The following is a 695-nucleotide window of genomic DNA, read 5'->3' on the forward strand; positions in this document are numbered from 1 at the left end:
TAACTCACAGGCTTTTCGTAGAAGTAGTATGTAGATGGGCTGAGAAACTCTTTCCTCTTCTTCAAAACCTCATTGGCTGTCGGTCCAGTGTACAGCGGCGGGACGTAGTTGGAGAAGGGCAGTTTTGGAATAACGTCTATGTTGTTTTCCGGGAAACATATTGCAGCATTTGTATTCTGGGCTGGCAAAGAATACGCACGTTGCCAACTTTGGAAGTGTTTGAATTCCCATAATCCACTTCCAATGCCAACGCTGAGCATCTTTCTTCAAACTGTCTTTATAGATCACGCAATTGCAATGAAGTAAGAGGGTAAAGGAAAGCTATGCACATCAATGGTTGTGTGTATGCATTTATATAGGCATCAAATCGACTCTAAATTTATTGAAAATTATTTTAATTTATTATTACATGTTTTAAAATTAGTAGAATATGACTATAGCTACTGGTTGTGTTATTTAATTCTTATTAATTAAGAGTAATGTTATTTAGAATTACTGTCAGTTTAGATGATAATAATATGACGTTAAATAAGTATAATTAAATGAGTCATTTAGGACTTGTTAGAACCCCATTAAATTGGAAAAATGTATTTTAGAGTAGTAGATTGATGAGAAAATGTGGTTAAAAAATAAGAATTTTTTTTTTGAATTTGTATGTAATATTATTTTATTGAAAAATGTGTGGTTGAAAAGAA

The 695-nt window shown here is 32.4% G+C and overlaps 1 protein-coding gene across 1 annotated transcript in view; it reads right to left on the bottom strand.

The window, feature by feature from the left end:
- LOC111404063 (alanine--glyoxylate aminotransferase 2 homolog 2, mitochondrial-like) overlaps nt 1–309 on the bottom strand; it is a 3,961-nt gene extending 3,652 nt beyond the window's left edge. Inside the window, exon 1 of the mRNA XM_023032783.1 lies at nt 9–309. Coding sequence (XP_022888551.1) covers nt 9–260 — 252 coding nt within the window. The 5' untranslated portion in view covers nt 261–309. The remainder of the gene's footprint in view (nt 1–8) is intronic.
- Between the last annotated feature and the right edge of the window lie 386 nt (nt 310–695).

The sequence above is a fragment of the Olea europaea genome, chromosome 11, assembly GCF_002742605.1.
Source record: "Olea europaea var. sylvestris chromosome 11, O_europaea_v1, whole genome shotgun sequence".
Lineage (NCBI taxonomy): Eukaryota > Viridiplantae > Streptophyta > Magnoliopsida > Lamiales > Oleaceae > Olea > Olea europaea.